Source organism: Aspergillus eucalypticola, assembly GCF_003184535.1.
Source record: "Aspergillus eucalypticola CBS 122712 chromosome Unknown BO83scaffold_29, whole genome shotgun sequence".
Taxonomy (NCBI): domain Eukaryota; kingdom Fungi; phylum Ascomycota; class Eurotiomycetes; order Eurotiales; family Aspergillaceae; genus Aspergillus; species Aspergillus eucalypticola.
In genome coordinates, this window is record NW_020290303.1 from 306,169 (window position 1) to 325,283 (window position 19,115).

At 49.9% G+C, this 19,115-nt stretch overlaps 6 protein-coding genes across 6 annotated transcripts; 2 read left to right on the top strand and 4 right to left on the bottom strand.

Moving 5' to 3' along the window:
- Window positions 1-601: 601 nt before the first annotated feature.
- Window positions 602-2,299, bottom strand: BO83DRAFT_381703 (putative metallo-beta-lactamase domain protein). The gene is made up of 6 exons (XM_025532051.1): window positions 2,145-2,299; window positions 1,997-2,077; window positions 1,765-1,889; window positions 1,686-1,698; window positions 1,263-1,622; window positions 602-1,208 (listed from the first exon to the last, which is right to left on the bottom strand). Exons 3-6 carry the CDS (start codon window positions 1,846-1,848, stop codon window positions 790-792), a joined length of 876 nt encoding a protein of 291 aa, XP_025384218.1. The 5' UTR covers window positions 1,849-1,889; window positions 1,997-2,077; window positions 2,145-2,299; the 3' UTR covers window positions 602-789.
- Window positions 2,300-2,941: 642 nt separating this feature from the next.
- On the bottom strand, window positions 2,942-5,832 carry acoA (aconitate hydratase ACO1; the record flags this gene model as incomplete). The annotated part of the gene is made up of 6 exons (XM_025532940.1): window positions 2,942-3,202; window positions 3,265-4,610; window positions 4,669-5,267; window positions 5,297-5,388; window positions 5,479-5,556; window positions 5,797-5,832. The coding sequence occupies 6 exons, from the start codon at window positions 5,830-5,832 to the stop codon at window positions 2,942-2,944; spliced, it is 2,412 nt and encodes an 803-aa protein (XP_025384219.1).
- A 1,186-nt stretch (window positions 5,833-7,018) lies between these two features.
- BO83DRAFT_381705 (putative C2H2 finger domain protein) lies at window positions 7,019-8,123 on the top strand. The gene is made up of 3 exons (XM_025532052.1): window positions 7,019-7,199; window positions 7,299-7,478; window positions 7,566-8,123. Exons 1-3 carry the CDS (start codon window positions 7,159-7,161, stop codon window positions 7,684-7,686), a joined length of 342 nt encoding a protein of 113 aa, XP_025384220.1. The 5' UTR covers window positions 7,019-7,158; the 3' UTR covers window positions 7,687-8,123.
- Window positions 8,124-8,141: 18 nt separating this feature from the next.
- Window positions 8,142-9,360, bottom strand: BO83DRAFT_381706 (putative mitochondrial carrier protein). The gene is made up of 4 exons (XM_025532053.1): window positions 9,101-9,360; window positions 8,705-9,044; window positions 8,292-8,622; window positions 8,142-8,236 (listed from the first exon to the last, which is right to left on the bottom strand). Exons 1-4 carry the CDS (start codon window positions 9,270-9,272, stop codon window positions 8,192-8,194), a joined length of 888 nt encoding a protein of 295 aa, XP_025384221.1. The 5' UTR covers window positions 9,273-9,360; the 3' UTR covers window positions 8,142-8,191.
- Window positions 9,361-10,192: 832 nt separating this feature from the next.
- BO83DRAFT_402228 (uncharacterized protein) lies at window positions 10,193-16,924 on the top strand (the record flags this gene model as incomplete). Its single annotated transcript, XM_025533517.1, has 15 exons — window positions 10,193-10,269; window positions 10,304-10,910; window positions 10,966-11,049; window positions 11,100-11,223; window positions 11,270-12,800; window positions 13,436-13,541; window positions 13,684-13,849; window positions 13,954-14,120; window positions 14,180-14,867; window positions 14,924-15,708; window positions 15,762-15,866; window positions 15,918-16,036; window positions 16,097-16,176; window positions 16,233-16,392; window positions 16,447-16,924. The coding sequence occupies 15 exons, from the start codon at window positions 10,193-10,195 to the stop codon at window positions 16,922-16,924; spliced, it is 5,277 nt and encodes a 1,758-aa protein (XP_025384222.1).
- Window positions 16,925-17,920: 996 nt separating this feature from the next.
- BO83DRAFT_321681 (uncharacterized protein) lies at window positions 17,921-18,325 on the bottom strand (the record flags this gene model as incomplete). The annotated part of the gene is made up of 2 exons (XM_025527863.1): window positions 17,921-18,161; window positions 18,237-18,325. The coding sequence occupies 2 exons, from the start codon at window positions 18,323-18,325 to the stop codon at window positions 17,921-17,923; spliced, it is 330 nt and encodes a 109-aa protein (XP_025384223.1).
- Window positions 18,326-19,115: the final 790 nt, after the last annotated feature.

A 19,115-nucleotide genomic window follows, 5' to 3' on the forward strand; every position in this document is an offset into this window, starting at 1 on the left:
CGCATAGACTTACAAGCAAAAATCGTATGTTTTAACTAGTTCAAGAGGAGGGGGGCTCTTTGTCGGATAAGATCAGTGCGCAGGATGCAAGTCAGTAAGTAGTCTTGGTAGCTCAAGTTCTGATGTGGGGACATAACCAGAAAACATTTCCCACCCATTATCTCTCTCTACCTGGTACTCGGATCTCGCTGCTCCCAAGGTTAAATAGACGATAAGAGTCTCGATGGTCATAATGAAGTCGGTCTCAACCAATCACTACTAGTAACAGAGGCTCCATTCTGTTAAAGTCCATGGGAACTATATAGCATCATAACTAGCCTATCTATGTTTCTTTTTGCTTCTGTCTTGGATAATCTGAGACAGCTGTTTTCGATCCTCTTACTACATTCGGTGTCATTCTTGTGGTGTGGTAAGACTGATGCGACGGAATCAGACCGCCAGTTGACAAGGTTATTAACGCCGAAGGAAGGGGGAGCGAATTTTGCTAAAAGCTTCGATAGTATAATGATGTGACGATCTATGTTGTTCTCATTGATGGGCATGGTATATCTATACGGTGTAGCATTAGAAGCATGTAAGGGATGATGGTTGTGAATGACAGGAATAACATCATATGTCTCTGATTAGGTGAATATGCACGCACTGCATGGAGGTCACAGGCATCTCCTTGCATCGGTGAGCGGCTAGCATTGGATCCCTAATAACATATGCCATATAATCCCGAAACAAAGATCTACTGATATATCTACTATGATGATAACTTAACAACCCAGTCCTTCTCGCAATCCTTCAAAGTGCAGATCGTCCAGTTTCCAGAACCCACCGCCCATCGACATCTCGGCTTACCCGGCCTTCGTCCTCTAATTTCTTCAGAACAAGCAACACTCCGTTAGAAGCAGGCAGATGAAGGCTTTCCGGCACATCTTTGTAAATAACCTTGACTAGTTCCAGTGGGGTCCAGGACCGTTTACGCTCCGGGGATGCTTCCCCATCTGCGACATCGAGGTGATTATATCGAAGAACGCGAACCACTTCATCCTCTCGCTGTTGGCGGTGCTTGATGTACTCTGTGATCTTTGCTGTCGCATTCTCGATAACAGCTCCGTGGCCAGGATAGCCGCGACCCGAAACCCGGTGCTGCATTCGCTTTAGGCTAGATATATAGGACGAGAGGTCCTCAAAGACACTCGTGCCATGGCCCAAGACATCTGACAAGCGCAGTTAGCCATGAGGCAGGAAGTAGAGATTGCCATAATACTCACGATCGCCCGTAAAGACAGAATCCTCTTCTTCAAGAACAAACATCATATGGTCAACCGTATGACCCGGGGTATGGTATGCTCGTAGTGTTGCACCTTCAACACTGAAGATCTGACCGTCTTCAATGCTCTCTTGCCCGAGGTCTGGATCATTCTTGTAGATGATAGCGTCCGGACATAATGCTAAGAGGTCAGGAACGCCTTTAACATGGTCTGGATGCCAATGTGTGAGGAGTGCTTGATGCACAATTGCATTCTCTTCTGCCAAAAGAGTCTTGAGCCGGGCTGCCCAGGAGGGTTCACCCTGACCGGTGTCAATGAGAATGCGTTGACGACCTCGCCCGATTAGATACGTATTCGTGCCTGTTGGGGATTCGGTTAGGATGACACGCCTGTACCGCTAAAAGTGTGTGTGAGAGAACAAACCTTGCAGAGTGAACTGTAAGAAAGATATATTAGTTTCTATGTCCATCAAGACCGGTGTGTTATCTCAACATTGACTCACCTTGCCGGGATTGCCCCCCAATATCCGTACGACCGAGGCGCTGAGCCTCTCCACCTCCGCCAGAGAGACTAGCTGGGTAGCCATGTCTCCAGCATATACCACACTTCAGTGCGATTAATCTGCGACTGCCAGACACCAACTCGCATTAGCCATCTGCACTGCGTTGGATTCTTTGGTTGGGTCCGAGAGCACGCATTGACTCTAGACCTTGCGCAGAACATAAGCAACATACTTACAAGTGTCTTTCCCTACCACAGGGGCAACCGAGCAGTCACTTTAAGTATGTACTATTGTCGGTCTATATCGCAGCCTTCTATATAGGACTCAATACTCAGCAGGACGATCAGAGTAAGAATAGGAATGAATCATCAGAGACTCACGAGCAATCAGGCTAGTGGGTCAGCTGTACTCAGTCACGTGGGGAATCCAGAAAGACAGAGGCCGGCAATGATATTCTTTCAATCTTGGATGCAGCTGAGGGATTGTGAGCAAAGAGGATCAGATACTATGAGTCTACTACACCGGAACACTCCTTATCATGATGGATCGGCTATACTATCAGAGTCACGTTCCGAGGCGGGGTGAGCAGCCGTGTAGGCCTCGGTTGAGAAGGGAGCTTAGTTATGTCAGCACCAATGAAGTCAGGCCCATTTCCAGCAAGTCACAAAATCGGGCAAATTGTAACATATGTATGTCCGAATACGCCATTAGGGGTGTAGTGACCGTTTTGCTCACCGGGAGTGCTACAGCAAACTGATTACAACGTCTACGGGCAAGATCCATCTTGGAACAGAAGGAAATGTGGTATGCACGCAAGCCCTAACATACAGTGTATGATATAAAACAAAAACAAAGATATATCCATGTAGTCCACCGGAAAATCACAGGGGTACAAAAGAAAACAGGCCCAGAGCGGCAACAGAAACAAATCGTTAAATTTTTCGAAAGACGACGCCGGATATTCCCATCATAGAGGTACCATAGGCAGCCGCTTTCGCGTCCAATGCAGTTGTTTGGCATCAGAGCAGACTGCCATGGCGCGAGGGTAGGATAACCAAACCCCGCAAGCAGATCTTTCAGGTATCATATCTTTTCGCAACAAACAGAAAACAGCGATCATAATATACAGACGGGCCTATGAGGCCCATGTCATGCATGTTGGCAATCGCCATTAAATTTAGTTACCAGCCTTGCGGGCCATGGTGTTGAGGGCGGAACCATCGCGGAACCACTCAATCTGGGACTCGTTGAAGGTGTGGCTGAGCTTGACGTCGAAGGAGGCACCGTCCTTGGGGTGGACACGCAGGGTGACGGGCTTGCCAACCTCGAGCTCAGTGCAGAGGAGGTCGACCTTGTCCTCGGGCTTGATCTTGTCGTAGTCGGCGGGGTCGGAGAAGGTAAGAGGAAGCATACCCTGCTTCTTCAGGTTGGTCTCGTGCTAAAGGAAGATGTTAGTTCGCGTTCAGATTTTTTTGATTGTAAAGAATGGATAACACTTACGATACGAGCGAAGGAGCGGGTGATGATGGCAAGACCACCAAGGTGGCGGGGCTCCAGAGCGGCGTGCTCACGGGAAGAACCCTCACCGTAGTTCCAGTCACCGATGACAACCCACTTGATGCCACGGGCCTTGTAGTCACGGGCAGTGGCGGGGACAGCATCGTACTCGCCGGTGAAGGCGTTCTTGACCTTGTTGGCCTCACCGTTCTCGGCGTTGATGGCACCGATCAGCATGTTGTTGGAGATGTTGTCAAGGTGACCACGGTACTTCAACCACGGGCCAGCCATGGAGATGTGATCGGTGGTAGTCTTGCCCTGGCACTTGATCAGGATAGGGATGTCAGTGGCATCCTTGCCATCCCACTTCTCGAAACCAGCAAGGATCTGGAGACGGTCACTGGAAGGAGAGACAGCGACGTTGACGCCGTCGCGGTTGGTGGGAGGAGCCTGGTAGGTGTCACGGCCGGGGTCGTAGCCCTGAGCAGGGAGACCCTCACCGGTGGGAGGCTTGAGCATGAACTCCTTGCCGTCCTTGTCCTTCAGCTTGTCGGTGAGAGGGTTGAACTTAAGAGTACCGGCAACGGTCATGGCGACGACAAGGTCGGGAGAGGCGACGAAAGCGTGGGTGGCGGGGTTGGCATCGTTACGACCGGTGAAGTTACGGTTGTAGGAGGAGATGATAGAGTTGGGCTCACCCTTCTTGACGTCCTTACGATCCCACTGTCCAATGCAAGGACCGCAGGCGTTGGCAAGGATGACACCACCGTACTCCTCGAGGGTCTTGAGCTGACCATCGCGCTCAATGGTAGCGCGGATCTGCTCGGAACCGGGGGTGACGGTGAAGAGGGACTTGGACTTGAGACCGTGGTCAAGGGCGTCCTGAGCAATGGAGGCGGCACGGGACATGTCCTCGTAGGAGGAGTTGGTGCAAGAGCCGATAAGACCGACCTTCAGCTCCTCGGGCCACTTGTTGGCATCAACAGCCTCCTTGAACTTGGAGATGGGGGTGGCCAAGTCAGGAGTGAAGGGACCGTTAACGTGGGGCTCGAGCTCAGACAGGTTGATCTCAATCAGCTGGTCGTACTCAGCACCCTCATCCTCGCGGAGCTCCTTGGCGTACTCGCGGGAGAAGTTACCAATGTGCTGACGCTTGGTGGCCTTCAGGTAGTCGTACATGCGGTCGTTGAAGGGGAACATGGAGGTGGTGGCACCAATCTCAGCACCCATGTTACAGATGGTGGCCATACCAGTGCAGGACAGGGAGTTGACACCAGGTCCGTGGTACTCGATGATAGCGCCAGTACCACCCTTGACGGTGAGGAGACCAGCAACCTTGAGGATGATATCTAAAATTTGCTGTTAACGCTCGTCCGACTGTGTAGAACAGGTCAAATATCAACTTACCCTTAGGAGTAGTCCAGCCAGACATCTGGCCGGTAAGCTTAACACCGATGACCTTGGGGGCCTTCAGCTCCCAAGGGAGACCGGCCATGACATCGACGGCATCAGCACCACCAACACCGATGGCAGCAGTGGCGAGACCACCAGCGTTGGGGGTGTGAGAGTCGGTACCGATCATCAGACCACCGGGGAAAGCGTAGTTCTCCAGAACGATCTGGTGGATGATACCGGAACCGGGCTTCCAGAAACCGATGTTGTACTTAGCAGTAGCAGAGGCAAGGAAGTCGTAGACTTCCTTGTTGATGTCGTTGGCACGAGCAAGATCCTTGTCGCCACCGACCTGGGCCTCAATCAAGTGGTCACAGTGGACGGTAGTGGGAGTAGCGACGGAGGGCATGCCAGCGGACATGAACTGGAGGATAGCCATCTGGGCAGTGGCATCCTGGCAAGCGACACGGTCGGGGCGCAGCTTGAGGTAAGAGCTGCCACGCTCGATCTCCTGTCCGTGGGGGTCGTCAAGGTGAGAGTACAGAACCTTCTCGGCGTAGGTGAGAGGACGGCTCAGACGACGACGAACGATGTCGAGGTTCTCGGACATCTTCCTATAGAAGTGGTAGGAATGTTAGCTTACAGCTCATTGACCTGAGAAGGCGCAATTGAGAGATCGCCCCCAATTCCCAGAGAATCAAGAGTGCTATCATACTTGTAGTTGATGTAGTTACCCTGCACAAGCATTGTTAGCGGATCATATTCCCAAATCTGGCGCCCGCGCTACCCGAAGCCAGCCGAGACGTAATGGAAAGTTTCACACACCTTCTCCAGGTTGCACATCTCGACCTTCTTGTCGAGGGGAGAGTCGGTGACGGTGGCCATACCCCGAGCCCCGAGCATCTGCACATTTTATTAGTGTTTCTGTTCATCGAGCAATCGCACTTCCGCTGTAATTTGGTGATGCGAGCTTGAACTGGATTGCGGGTAAACGCTTACAAGGCGGGACTTAGGGGCCTAGAGAGCAGATCTGGTTAGTTTCCATTGAGCTACAAAGACGTCCAGCTAGATGCATTTCATTCCTGGACAGAATGCTATGACTTCTTCGCCAGACGGGGGACAACGTGTCTGGAATGAACTCACCAGCGCACCCATGCGCGCAAGCCTTGTGGTAATCATGGTGGAAGCTCTCTATGCGAGGTGGGCAAGGCCGCAACACAGGAGAGCCAATCCAAACAACAGCAAAAGCTAGCTTCAACGGGAGGAAGCAGCAAAAGATGGAGTGGAGTGGGAAAAGAAGAGGAAAGGAAAGGGATAAAGGAAGAAAGGGAAAATGGAGTAGATAAAAAGGAAGCTTGAGTGGGAAAGAATTCTTGTTTCCACCACCGAGAGCGATTTACTGAACCGGAGAAGAGGACCCGTAACCGCTCCTGACAGTACCGACCTTTACGCAAGCGTTGCATGCGACCGGAGAGAAGGAAGGTGGCTGGACCATCCGTGGGACCCCTTTCTTACCGTATGGATACGGATACACCTGTAATTTCCGTTTGGCCTGCAGACCTCGCTCCCTCCTTTCTGACCACTCCGTAAATGAAAAAAACTAAGAAGGACCCATAATGGCTTTACCCGATCAACGTAAGGTTGCCTTTGGATTCGAAAAGGCCTCACTGTCAGTGGTTTTGCTCCTTTCAGCTGACCCTCAAAAAGCATAGTTTGATCTACTGGGTATTATTATCTCCCCCATGCATTCTCCCCCATGGACTGCCACGAACTAGTGTCTTACCTAGGTAAAACCTAACTTCACTACTGCTGTGTTCATACAATGTAATTCCGACCAGCCTGTGCGGCGGCGTGCACAGGGCATGTGAGGCACATAGTCCAATCATGTGCCCTGTATTACATCCATTCATCCTGGGGGAACATCATCGACGTCACTCACTACTACTACATCCTAGCTCGAAGCTTCATCAAGTCTTGCAAACACAGGTCAAAAAAAATTATTTGGAACCGATACATTAATGAAATTGAAATAATATGACAGATTCTACGCGCCCAACCTCGTCAGTAATGCCAGACCGCTTGAATGAGTTGGGTTGCTTAGGAGACATGGTGGCAGTTAGCGTATTATTTCACCTGGATCGCAACTGGACGAAATGCTTTCCGGAGCAACGTGCCGGAACATGGCAACGTCATAAATTACGAGACACCGGGGAAATGGCCGTACGGAAGCGACCAAAAGCGCTGACAGAGCCGAGTCAGAGCCGAGGCCTACCGATGGGAATCCCGCGGCCCGCCGCCAAGACCCAGCTGATTTTGACCAATGATGAGCAACATGTTTCAGGAAATTCTTCTTTCGCACACAAAGGCGGAATTTTGGTGATAAGCGACCCGCTCTTGCACCGCCTAAAGTCTTAGTTTCATTCCGTATATCGGTGGAAAAACATTTTGCGACAGCTCACTAGCAAATCCATCAGGCAGTTCTTTTTGGGGCCGCAGTCTATCAAAATGGGAGCTGTTAGGAAAATTAAGACGAAGCGCAGGACCAGGTATGTAGGCTAATTTCTGAATGATCACTATCATGAGGGTCCAAGTTGGAAGGGCTGCGTAAAGTGAATAGACTGCTAATTGTCTGATAAAATCGATAGAGATTATGATCAGGTCCGGGCTGATATCGCGTCCGCGAGACACCTTGAACTATACAAAGCTACGAAAGACGAAGAGGACCTCCCCGGTCTAGGAAAGCATTATTGCGTCGAGTGCTCCAAATGGTTTGAGAGCGAGCATAATATGGCCGCCCATACGAAGGGCAAGAACCACAAGAGAAGGTATGTGGCCAATATATCTACGATATCGCGGCCTCGGGCGCAAATACTTTATGGACAATAAACGCTGACCTATGCGCCTGTTATCAGACTTCGCATCTTGCGCGAAGAGGCACACACACAGAAGGCTGCTGAGGCTGCTGTCGGCTTGGGTACAGACAATGGTGTGAGGTCGCAAGAGACCACCGAGATGGTCATTATGGAGGATTAGATTCTCGCCATGAAGTGAAATTGCCTATCGCAGTGCTCTCTCGACTGTCACTGCGATGCAGGATAGCCCCAAGAGCATCGACAAGAGCTCTGCTGGCAACACATCTACTCTAAATGGGCTTGAAAAAAATTTTCGCGCATCTACGCCGTTTTGACGTCGTTGTTTCACGGACGATATTACTGGCTGCATGTCGACGAAAGAATCACCCAATCAGCGATGGGCCAAAATCGCTGGATAACACGTGAAACCACATGCGCCGAAAACCGCCAGTGGGGGTGGAAAGTTCCCGGATACGCCGGTTTCGTTCTGCGGTAAAACCATTATAACTGCCGTTTCTCGGAGCCCCCATCTAGCTTGGCCCCACATTATCAGACACGGCTCCTTTAGGACGAATTTAATTACGAGCTGCAATATTACACAGCACTTCAATATTGAGATGCGCGTATCCTTGCGGAGAACTCCGTACGTAGTTTGTAGATGCTTGGGCATTGTTGACATTGTACGTTTATGGATTTTGTAAATACTTCATCAGCCACTCGTATGTTGCCCACTTGGAATGGATCGTTAGCAATGCGTTACACTATTTTAAACCCGGGTTGACATACCTGAACAGCATTGACTATGAAGGCTCTCACACTACAAACTCCTAGGCCGCGATAGAAGGCTCTGAGTCCTTCATTGAGATACGCTTCTTTGGCAATCTGGATGGAGCTTGCGGTGTATGGCTTAGCTGAAGGTTGCATCAAGGGGCGATGTTCAGGGGACAATTCAATCGTTCTCGCCTGCAGTCTTGTCTTGATCACATCTAGAGGGAAGACAGAGGCCCAGGTAACAATCCCAGCAATGCCACCGCATAATAAGACTTTCGTAGCAGTCATGGTCGCATCTTCGTCATTAGAGGCCGTAAGCCGCTTGCAGTATTCATAAGACCAAAAGCTGAAGAAAGGATGTAGGTCAATACTCTTTGAAGAGCCTCATTGAAATCGCGGGGGAAGATCCGGGGAAAGGATTCACATACTAAAATCCATAGCCAATTGCGTCTCTCGCACAAGTGACTCCTCCTCCGAAATAAAGGCCCGTCCAGCCGCGTGTTCGGACAATGTCTTTCGCAACCGTCCATGACGACACCCCGGGGCGTGAGTCAAGCTGGGCCCTACATTTGATGAACTCCGTCGGAGATGACACTGTCCAGCTGGCCACCCCACCTGCAGCGCCGGCAAGCCAGATCTTGCTTAAGGGGACACCTTGTGGGTTTGTAGGGTCAATGATTGAACTATCCAGGAACTTCAATGATCGGTTATAAGCCACAAAGAGTAGTGCATTGAGGGCCCCATATCCGAGGATTGGGGCAGCGGCGCCTGATGAAACGGTTAATACTAGACGCGTAATTTACATCATCGGAATATTTGCAAACCTCGAACCAGGGAAGTAGCGCTATCAAAGCGACTCAATTGCTGTGGTGTGGTTGATGCGGCGATATCTGAAGTGCGTCCTGCCTGCAACCGCACTTTGATGACATCGAGGGGATTGCCGATGATGATTCCAATGGCACCGCTGAGGTAGCCAGCCCAGAAATCGGAAGACATGGGCCGAGGGGCCAGTGCTGAATGAACGATTCAGCAGCAAATGGTGATAATGAGCATTGTGACTATGGTAGGAACAACCTGGTTATTATCATTCGACGGGCTGAGGTTCCCTTGACTAAACGGTCCCACCTCAAGAAGGCGAACCGGACGCTATACTGAAAGGGCTATAGTAGAAACTTTCCATTCGGCCTCCTACTCTTGCTTGCAAGTCCAATAGCATTGTGCTTTTTTTGGTGCTGAGCAAACTGCATTTTCAAGTGCTTTAGACGGAAAACAGTACTGTCATGAGATGAGTGCTACTAGTGCGGAAAAAGAAATGTGTCTGTCATGCAGCAGGGCTGCAGAGGTTCATGCCAAGACTATATATATCTTGCAGATCATGCAGCATCATCTGTTTTAGAAGTTTTATGGACAAAACTCCAGAAGTGGCTGAACATCCCTGGTAGTAGCACTAGTAGTATGTCTTCTATATACTTAAGTGTTTTCAGTCAAGCTCCTTTTCTATAGAGAATGCTTGAAGGTTTCATTCTCTTGGATGCGTCATTCAAGTGGCGCTTCCCTAACCGGACGTTGTGTTCAAGGCCATGGCACGTACACATGCTGTTGAATAAGCCGAAGTCTATATAGTGTAATCTAAGAGGTACTCTAGTACTAAATAATATATGTCATCAAAGGACTTGGCTCAAAGTGGATTTGCCTAGCGAGATACCTCTCTGAGCCGGCTACTCCATACTATTGCCATAAACAATCACGTGACAGCGTGATACTTTGGTGTTGCCAACAAGATGCGGGCGACGCGCTAGGCAGTGGCAAACACGCGTCGAGTTCGGCCGGTCATTATTGCCAACCACAACCGCCAACTGACACGATCCAAGTCAGCCACGAGTATTTGATAGAGAAGTACTAATGTGAGTTTGATAATGACTTCCTCCAGTTTATCGCGGAGCACAAGCTTACGCATTCAGGTACCGGCCACGGCCAGTCCAAAACCAAGATGGTGCAAGCACACCGTCCAAGCCGCTGCAGGCCAGCACCACGAACAGCGTCGACCGTCTATCGAAACCCTTTAAATGTCCAGGCCTAGCCACGGCTACACGAGCGTCAGACAAGCCAGCGAGGAAGCGTAGGAAGGTGAACTATGCAGGGGCTGATGGCACGGTGGACGACGACAGCGTCAAGCCTTATACAAACGAGGACCGCTTAGCACTGGCAACAAGAGATGCGAATAGGTTCCCTAGCTTCAAGGTCAAGGACAAAGAGATGACTTTCAAGCAAAGATTTAAGATTCCTCTGATCAATAAGTCGCCTGATGCCTATAATAGCTCTAGGCCAGCGCCTACGCTTGGTATGAGGCAAGGCGCTACATTTGTTGTGAAGCCATTGCATGATCCGAGCGGGGAGTTTGCTATAGTGCTATATGATCCAACAGTCGATGATGTCAATGAGCCAGAATCGAAAGAAGAGGCCACGGTCGATGCCGAGGAGCAGAAGCCAAAATTGGATGAGCCATTGGTACACAAGAGCTTGGCAGATATTCTTGGGCTCAAGAAGAAGACTGAAGGGCGACCGAAGGTTCCGGTTGTTATAGATCCACGGCTGGCGAAAGTGCTACGGCCTCACCAGGTTGAGGGTGTCAAGGTTAGCATTCGCTGCACACAGGCTCTGTTGCTATGTACTAATGCGCCGACAAAAGTTTCTTTATCGTTGTACAACTGGCATGATTGACAAGAATGCGAATGGTTGCATCATGGCAGATGGGATGGGTCTGGGCAAGACGGTGAGCTGAACGGCCTGTGACACGGAACAGAAGACTAATGGTGCTGATAGCTTCAATGTATCTCATTGATGTGGACTCTACTCAAGCAGTCCCCGGAAGCGGGAGTAACAACCATACAGAAGTGCATCATCGCTTGCCCGTCAAGTTTGGTCGGAAATTGGGCCAATGAACTTGGTGAGTTGGCTTCGCTACTGGATCACACTTCTGCTAACAGTTGCAGTGAAATGGTTGGGCAAGGATGCCATCACACCATTTGCGGTCGACGGTAAAGCCTCGAAGACGGAGCTCATCAGTCAGATGAAACAATGGGCCATTGCTTCGGGTCGGTCTATTGTCAGACCAGTACTCATTATTTCATATGAAACACTCCGGCTATACGTCGATACACTGAGGGACAGTCCCATCGGCCTACTTCTTTGTGACGAAGGACATCGATTGAAGAACAAGGAGAGTTTGACATGGACAGCGCTCAACGGCCTGAATGTACAGCGTCGGGTGATTTTGTCAGGCACTCCCATTCAGAACGATCTCTCGGAATACTTTGCTCTTCTCCATTTTGCGAATCCTAATCTACTGGGGTCGCAGAATGAATTCCGGAAAAGGTTCGAATTGCCTATTCTTAGAGGAAGAGATGCTGCAGGAACCGAAGAAGACCTCAAGAAGGGTGATGAGCGTCTTGCCGAACTCTCCAGCATCGTAAACAAGTTTATCATACGACGCACGAACGACATTTTGTCAAAGTACTTGCCCGTCAAGTACGAACATGTTGTTTTCTGCAACATGTCCGAATTCCAACTGGGCCTCTATAAGCATTTCATTCAGAGTCCTGAAATCAAAAGCTTACTCCGCGGAAAGGGAAGTCAGCCCTTAAAGGCAATCGGCCTTCTAAAGAAACTTTGCAATCACCCGGACCTCCTTAATCTCTCTAATGACCTTCCGGGTTGCGAGTACACCTTCCCAGAGGACTATGTCCGGCCGGAAGCACGAGGGCGTGATAGAGATATCAAGTCTTGGTATTCAGGAAAGATGATGGTCTTGGATCGTATGCTAGCGCGCATTCGCCAGGATACTAATGACAAGATTGTTTTGATTAGCAACTACACCCAGACCCTCGACCTGTTTGAGAAGCTGTGCAGAACCCGGGGGTACGGCTCCTTGCGACTAGACGGAACCATGACGGTTGGGAAACGACAGAAGCTGGTCGATAAATTCAATAACCCCGATGGGGAAGAGTTTGTCTTCCTGTTGAGCAGTAAGGCTGGTGGCTGCGGCCTGAACTTAATAGGTGCAAACCGCCTTGTTCTTTTTGATCCCGATTGGAATCCAGCTGCCGACCAGCAAGCTTTGGCACGAGTGTGGCGTGATGGCCAGAAGAAGGACTGTTTTGTCTACCGTTTCATCGCGACTGGATCAATTGAGGAGAAGATCTTCCAGCGTCAGTCTCATAAACAGTCACTTTCTTCGTGCGTCGTGGATTCGGCCGAGGACGTCGAACGACACTTCTCGCTGGAATCCCTCCGAGAGCTCTTTCAATTCAAACCGGAAACGCGGAGCGATACACATGACACGTTCAAATGCAAGCGATGCCGACCGGAGGGAACACAATACATCAAGGCGCCAGCCATGTTGTACGGTGATACTAGTACTTGGAATCATTTTGTCAATGACGGCGAGCATGGGGCTCTCAGCAAGATCCAAGACTTGCTGATACGTCAAGAGACCGGAGAGCGTGATGTCTCTGCCGTTTTTCAGTATATCAGCCATTGATGGTAGCTTACCTGTTGAATATTGTCATGACCTGTATTTCATTGGAGCGTCCTTGACTTTGTGTGCAATCTGCTTTGCTTTGGGAAGCGTTATTCTTTCACGACACATTTGGTTAAACGAGAATAGGTGTATGTTATTTGCTGAGCGTTTGTATAAACATGAACTAGAAGACATGATACAGTGGCGTTCTAGACCTCACAATGTAGATGACTATGGCTTTTTTTTTGTATTCCAAAAATATCACTTACTGTAAGTCTATAGTAGTGCATTGCATGAAGGGAGAATTGTTCCTTTGTAGAATGACAGAACGATCTGCGGTGCAAGGGTGCATGGCAATTAGTTACACTATAGGGATGAACAATGCAAAACGGTCGGGCGGGAAAGCCGACAAAGCGTCGATTCGCTGCTGACACTACGTCACTTCGCGTCCGCTAAGACAGCCATCCACGTTTGCCAACGCATCTTGTTGTGAGTCCTCCCCACCTTGACAGCCCAGCAACCGCCTAGCGACGAGACTAGAGCATCTGACGGGTGCTTTCTGATCAAAAAGAGCCTGCATCTGTTTTGTTTACCCTGAAACACTTACCATTAATAGCCGATGGCTCGGGAATAGCTACAGGTCTTTGCGAACACGAGAGAGTCGAGACCGTCGTCGCCTCACCGCCCAGCCTAGTCAGACATCGCCTTCACGCCATGAAAACCACTTATCTAAATCAACAATCCCGGTGCTTGTGACTCAGTCGTCCATATCCATGTTTGTTTGAGAGATGGATCACTCAATTCAGCGCTCGCTGAATGATAAGCTCTACGACCGGAGGAAACAGGGGGCCCTGGAGTATGCATTATCGATAAGGCGACATATGTCAGACAATAATATGGCGGGTGGCTAATGCACAGGGGTTTATTAACAGACTCGAGAAGGTCGTCCGCGATGCTGCTTTCAGGGGTGAACACGAGGAGATCCAAAAGATTGTCGACCAACTCTGCCATGACTACGCCTATGCGGTACACCAACCTCACGCGAGAAACGGCGGTTTAATCGGACTTGCTGCGGCTTCCATAGCATTAGGTTCCGTGAGTTGCACCAGAATATACTGAATGGATCTTGCAGGGGCTGAGTTCAGGGTTGCTAGGAAGGGGTTGCTCCTTATCTGAAGGAAATCGTACCGCCGGTGCTTGCTTGCTTTTCCGATCAAGATGCCCGAGTCAGGTATTATGCCTGCGAGAGCATGTACAACATTGCCAAAGTTGCGAAAGGCGAGGTGCTACTTTTCTTCAATGAAATATTCGATGCATTGAGCAAGGTAAGGGGTTCTCATCCCGTGTTCCTACTGTTCTGGCCTAACAGCTCACACCCCGCCAGCTAGCTTCCGATTCGGAGCTTTCGGTCAAGAACGGCGCAGAACTCCTCGATAGACTCGTCAAAGACATTGTATCGGAATCCGCGGCCTCCCATATCTCCGTCTTACAGCTTAGCGAAAAGGAAGCAACAGATCCTGAAGGCTTGGACGATGCTGAACTTCCTACCGCTTTTTCGCTACCTAAATTCATACCTTTGCTCAAAGAGCGAATCCACGTCATCAGCGCGTTTACCCGCACATTCCTGGTATCATGGTTGACTCTGCTGGATACAATCCCTGATCTGGAGTTGATATCGTATTTGCCGGAATTCCTAGGAGGTTTGATTAAGTTCCTGGGTGATCCGAACAGAGATGTCAACGTCGCTACCCAAGCGCTTCTGGATAGGTTCCTGTCGGAGATTAAGAGGATCGCGCGACTTAAGAAGGGTATCGAAGAAAGCCGGAAAGGTCAAGGCAGCGATATCAGGCAGTCAACTATCAGCGATAGTATGAGCGTTGCGACGACTACCGATCAAACTGTAGCTGTCGAGTCTGAAGTGACAGATAACGCCATAGAGGACTCTGAGGCAGGATCAGTTACCGATGAGGAAGGCTTGCACGTGGATGGGGACTGGATTCCCGGACAAGATGTCCAGATTGACTATGCCAAGATATTAGACATTCTCGTCGGTTTCGTTGATACATCTTTCGGTAAGCAAGGCATGATGCTCAGTTGCAATGGTTCGATACTCATCACCAGTCACTAGTGGAGGAAATGCAATTGACTGCGCTGCGCTGGATCGACAACTTCTTCGAAATCAGCCCAGAAGACATTCTCCCTTTCGTTCCTCGTCTCCTCACTCAAGTGCTCCCAGCAATGTCCAGTGGTTCGGATCAAGTGCGGCAGGCCGCCAACCGGGTCAACACGTCTTTAATGGAGTATATCGTCACGCTGTCCGAAGATACAGTAGATGAAAGTCGACAAGCGGCATTGAAAAGTACCAGCAAAGAAAATACGGAGCGAAGGTCGTCTACGCCGGTTAGCAAGCCTCCCGAGACGCCATCGAGTGAATCCAAGAAGCAATTGTCTCAGCCAGAGGCTTCAGTCGAACCAACCCCTCGAAGCAGCATGTCAACACCATTACCACCCGCCGACCTCGATTATGCTGCTGCCGTGAACTCCCTTACCCTACAGTTCCTGAACGAAAACGAGGCCACCAGAGTAGCCGCGCTTTCCTGGCTTATCATGTTGCACCGAAAGGCGCCCAAGAAGGTCATTGCATTTAATGATGGCACATTTCCTGCTCTTCTGAAGACACTGTCTGATCCGGCCGAAGCCGTCGTCACCAAAGATCTCCAGCTTCTATCACAGATTTCCAGAAACAGCGAGGACAGTTACTTCAAGTCTTTCATGGTGAATCTCCTGCAGCTGTTCTCCACGGACAGACACCTGCTCGAGGTACGGGGGAATCTGATTATCCGACAACTGTGCATGAATCTTAGTCCAGAGCGCATATATCGGACGCTGGCAGATTGTCTCGAGAAGGAAGAGGTGAGACTCACAACTACTCCGTTTATCGAATGTAGCAACTCACACCGTGAAAGGATATCGAGTTCGCCAGTATCATGGTTCAAAATTTGAACAACAACCTGATAACCGCCCCTGAACTCTCGGAGCTGAGAAAGCGGTTAAGGAATCTTGACGCCAAGGTAAAGACTTCTTCACTTGCCGGGTATTTACGAAAGCTTACAATCTCACAGGATGGACAGATGTTCTTTGTAGCGCTGTTCCGGTCATGGTGCCACAATGCCGTCTCTACATTCTCCCTCTGTCTACTCGCGCAAGCCTACGAGCAAGCATACAACCTCCTCCAAGTCTTGTAAGGCACCCCCTCCCTCCCCCGCTAGCCCAGCACCGCGCCACTAACCTCCCATCACAGTGCCGAGCTCGAAATGACAGTGAACATGTTAATCCAAATAGACAAGCTAGTCCAACTCCTCGAATCACCCGTCTTCACCTGTAAGTTCTTAAATCACACCCTAAATCACCTCACACAAACTAACCCCATCCCGCAGACCTCCGCCTCCAGCTCCTCGAACCAGAACGATACCCCTACCTCTACAAATGCCTCTACGGCGTCCTCATGCTCCTCCCCCAGAGCTCCGCCTTCGCGGCGCTCAAAAACCGCCTCAACAGCGTCAGCAGCATCGGCCTCATCCACACCGGCCCCCGACAGTAAGTCCATCCCCCCATCCCCACCAACCACAAACTAACACCCCATTCCCAAAGAACCACCCTCTCATCCTCATCCACCACCACCTCCACCTCCACCTACGACCGCTCCACCAACAGCCGACTAAAACGCGACGAACCCCCAATCCGATGGGTTGAGCTTCTCGACAAATTCAAAACCGTGCAAGAGAAAGCCCGCCGGTCTCAACGCGCCTCACAGCGTCCCTTCGACGCAGACGGACCCTCATCCTCCAGCAACAATAACAACAATAACAACAATGCAAGCGATCAGGTCCGCGGCGGCGGTAGCACCAGAGATCGGGTCTCGGCTTTACCTGATACTCCGCGGGGATTAGCCGGAGGAGGGAATGCCGGAGGTGCGGGGAATGAAGGTGGCAGTGGTGGTCGGGGGACGAACGAAGGGGGTGCGGGTAAATCCTCTCCGGGAGGCATTCTGGGTGGTGCGCATAGACATAAATCTAGTTTGTCGAATCTGGGAAGGTTGGGGATTGGAGGGAGGAAGTCGAAGAGGTGATTGTGGGTTTAGTTATAGTTATGGATATAGCTAGGGGTTATAGTATAGTATAGGAGTAGGGGGGAGTGGTGTGTTGTGTTATCACGTTATAGCGTATCATGCATACATTGCTAGGAATGGGAATGCAATTAGCTATCTAGTTGCTAGTTGAGGTGTGATGATACTATCATTACGTGAGCTAAGAACGATGATAGTAAGGTAGTATATACATTGGTCATGGTGTTAGTAGTGTCGCTTGCTACTTCTATAGACTGAGTAACTCTTAAGGATTTACGCTAAGGTAGTAGAGCAAAGGGGCCAACGCAAGGCTGTAGATCTGCGTGTTGGTCCGACGATTGTCCTATTATATCCAAGCATCTCAGAATTCAAGCATCTACCTGGGTGGGGGCCACGCTGGTGATCGTCATATCTCTTGATTGGAATGTAGAAGCCTATGTACAGTGAGGCGTAACAGCCTCGAATTGGCGAAAAAGGGTGTGAAGAAAGGATACACCAACAAGTCAAGTCACAGAACGACTCGCTAATGGGCTTGAGGGGTATGTGAAGTGCACAAAATGGCAGCATAAAGCTCTATCCCGCCAACTCTAGAACAGAGCGGAAAGGATCCAGAACAATTGTAGCAAAAAGGAGTGCTTGCAGCCAAAAAGCAAACAGGCATAAATCGCGTCAATAAGATGATGCCAGATAACTCCGAGATAGATTCGGGGAAAGAAGAAAGTATTCGACGTCCCTTAGATCAATTGCTTGAGACGCGTGTTGATGGTACGGCAGGCGGTAGTCAATATGACAAGCTATTGCGCAGATGAGAGCAAACCAAACCAAATGGCTGATCAAATATGCAACGCTAGCTTTCAAATGTCGCGGCTGAAGCCAACGGCCAGAACGGAGTACCGAAGGACGGAAGTAGAGAAAGATAACATGAACTTTTTGTGTTCACTTTCTTCACCCATGAATAAAAAAAAACAAAGATAGGTCGTCGCATCCTCAACATGGACATTATGAGGAGGATTGGTAGTCGAGCAAAACGAAAAGACAGCGCTTGAAGAATGACGAAAAAGGTGCATCACCGCCAGCGCGAGTCGCCAGACGATCCCCATGTAGAGGCTTTCCAGTAGCTGCCTGTCGAGTGCTTGGAGACGGTCCCTGACGAGGAGTTGGATCCGCCGACGTAGACGTATTCCCCGTCGACGTAGGGAACCCCTGAAAAGGTGCTGCGGTGTTTGCGACGAGCATAGCGCTGCTCTAGCCGGTAGAGCTCGATCTCTGTAAGAAATGGATGGTTAGTACAGGAATTGAACGATGACACAATGACCGTGATGCTTCGAGATGTGTGGTACTAATGGGTGAACTCCTAGGAAATGGAGACAACATACTTGCTTGCAACTTCTCGATGAAACCCATTGTGTATGTATGTAGCGTAGCGCCTTGCAATAAATGACTTTATTTCTCTTGTGCACCAAATCCAAAGCGGATCGAATAATCACCCCAGGGAGTTTCTGGGAGTGTATATGCGGGGTTCAAGGATGATAATCTCCAAGAATTGTTGATAGTAAGAGTGCGAAGGTGAAGCGATGCCAATTGCTGAGATAACGGCCCGGAAGGGTGGGAGAGGTAACACGGCGGACGCGAGAGGGGCAGGTTGCAGATAAAAAGGAAAAAGGAGGGACGAAAGACCCGATTTGCGAAGAGGGACGACGACGGGCTAGTGGACGTTGCAGCAGATGGTGGGAAAAGAAAGTGTTCACACCAAGACAGATAGTGCTCCGGAGCTAAGCAATAGTCAAGAAGTCAATGATAAATAAGGCGCCGATAGTGATTTAGTGGTACCCTTGGTGGGATGGCTGGTAGGAATTGATGGATAAAGAGAGAGGCTTGTGGAGAAGGAATGCAGCCGACCACGCAGGGAAGACAAGCCACCGAGGGTTACGTGCCAATGAAGAATGCAAGGTGAAAGAGTAGTAGAAGAGAAGGAACAAAGAAAAGGTCAAAAGAGAGACGTGGTGGAGAGATAGAAGAAGAAGAAGAAGCAGCAGAAGAAAGAGGAGATAATGGAGACGATGACGATAGTTAGATAGATACTAGTAAGGGAAAACAACGAATGTGGAAAGAACGACGGACTGACTGACTTGGAACTGGGGGAATAATTGGGAAGGAAGGAACCGAACAAAACGTGTGGGAAAGAGAGGAACTG

Excerpts from the sequence above, each read along its gene's own strand:
- BO83DRAFT_381703 (XM_025532051.1), bottom strand. The coding sequence starts at position 1,848 with ATGGCTACCCAGCTAGTCTCTCTGGCGGAGGTGGAGAGGCTCAGCGCC. Across the intron at positions 1,209-1,262 it reads TTCTGTCTTTACGGGCGATC|ATGTCTTGGGCCATGGCACG; the intron begins GTGAGTATTATG and ends TGCGCTTGTCAG.
- BO83DRAFT_381705 (XM_025532052.1), top strand. The coding sequence starts at position 7,159 with ATGGGAGCTGTTAGGAAAATTAAGACGAAGCGCAGGACCAG. Across the intron at positions 7,200-7,298 it reads AAGACGAAGCGCAGGACCAG|AGATTATGATCAGGTCCGGG; the intron begins GTATGTAGGCTA and ends TAAAATCGATAG. Across the intron at positions 7,479-7,565 it reads GGCAAGAACCACAAGAGAAG|ACTTCGCATCTTGCGCGAAG; the intron begins GTATGTGGCCAA and ends GCCTGTTATCAG.
- BO83DRAFT_381706 (XM_025532053.1), bottom strand. The coding sequence starts at position 9,272 with ATGTCTTCCGATTTCTGGGCTGGCTACCTCAGCGGTGCCATTGGAATC. Across the intron at positions 9,045-9,100 it reads CGCTACTTCCCTGGTTCGAG|GCGCCGCTGCCCCAATCCTC; the intron begins GTTTGCAAATAT and ends CCGTTTCATCAG. Across the intron at positions 8,237-8,291 it reads TCATAGTCAATGCTGTTCAG|TGGGCAACATACGAGTGGCT; the intron begins GTATGTCAACCC and ends ATCCATTCCAAG.